The sequence below is a fragment of the Alligator sinensis genome, unplaced genomic scaffold (genome assembly GCF_000455745.1).
Source record: "Alligator sinensis unplaced genomic scaffold, ASM45574v1 scaffold1065_1, whole genome shotgun sequence".
Taxonomy (NCBI): domain Eukaryota; kingdom Metazoa; phylum Chordata; order Crocodylia; family Alligatoridae; genus Alligator; species Alligator sinensis.
In genome coordinates, this window is record NW_005842812.1 from 583,509 (window position 1) to 583,855 (window position 347).

A 347-nucleotide genomic window follows, 5' to 3' on the forward strand; every position below is an offset into this window, starting at 1 on the left:
GGGGGGCGGGGCGCCCCCCGCCACAGCGCCCAGCACCTGCGCCGTCATGTAGAAGAGGGCGCGTAGCAGCGAGAGCTGTGAGCCCAGCAGGAAGGCGAAGGTGACGGCCGGGTTGACGTGGGCGCCGCTGACATGGCCCAGGGCCTGCACCAGGGTGGCCAGCGCCAGCCCAAAGGCCAGCGCCACGTGCAGGACGTTGAGGGGCCCCGCGGCCCAGCGCAACGACGCGCCCAGCCCGAAGAACACGTAGAAGACAGTGCCGAAAAACTCGGCAAAGACGGCGCGCCAGAAGGAGGGCGACCGCAACTCCCACATGGCTGGGGCGGGGGGGGGGGCGGGGGGTCGGG

At 72.6% G+C, this 347-nt stretch overlaps 1 protein-coding gene across 1 annotated transcript in view; it reads right to left on the minus strand.

The window, feature by feature from the left end:
• The window catches only part of MIP (major intrinsic protein of lens fiber), a 2,465-nt gene extending 2,150 nt beyond the window's left edge, over positions 1-315 (minus strand). Inside the window, exon 1 of the mRNA XM_025191395.1 lies at positions 15-315. Within this exon, the coding sequence (XP_025047180.1) occupies positions 15-315 (301 nt within the window). The remainder of the gene's footprint in view (positions 1-14) is intronic.
• Between the last annotated feature and the right edge of the window lie 32 nt (positions 316-347).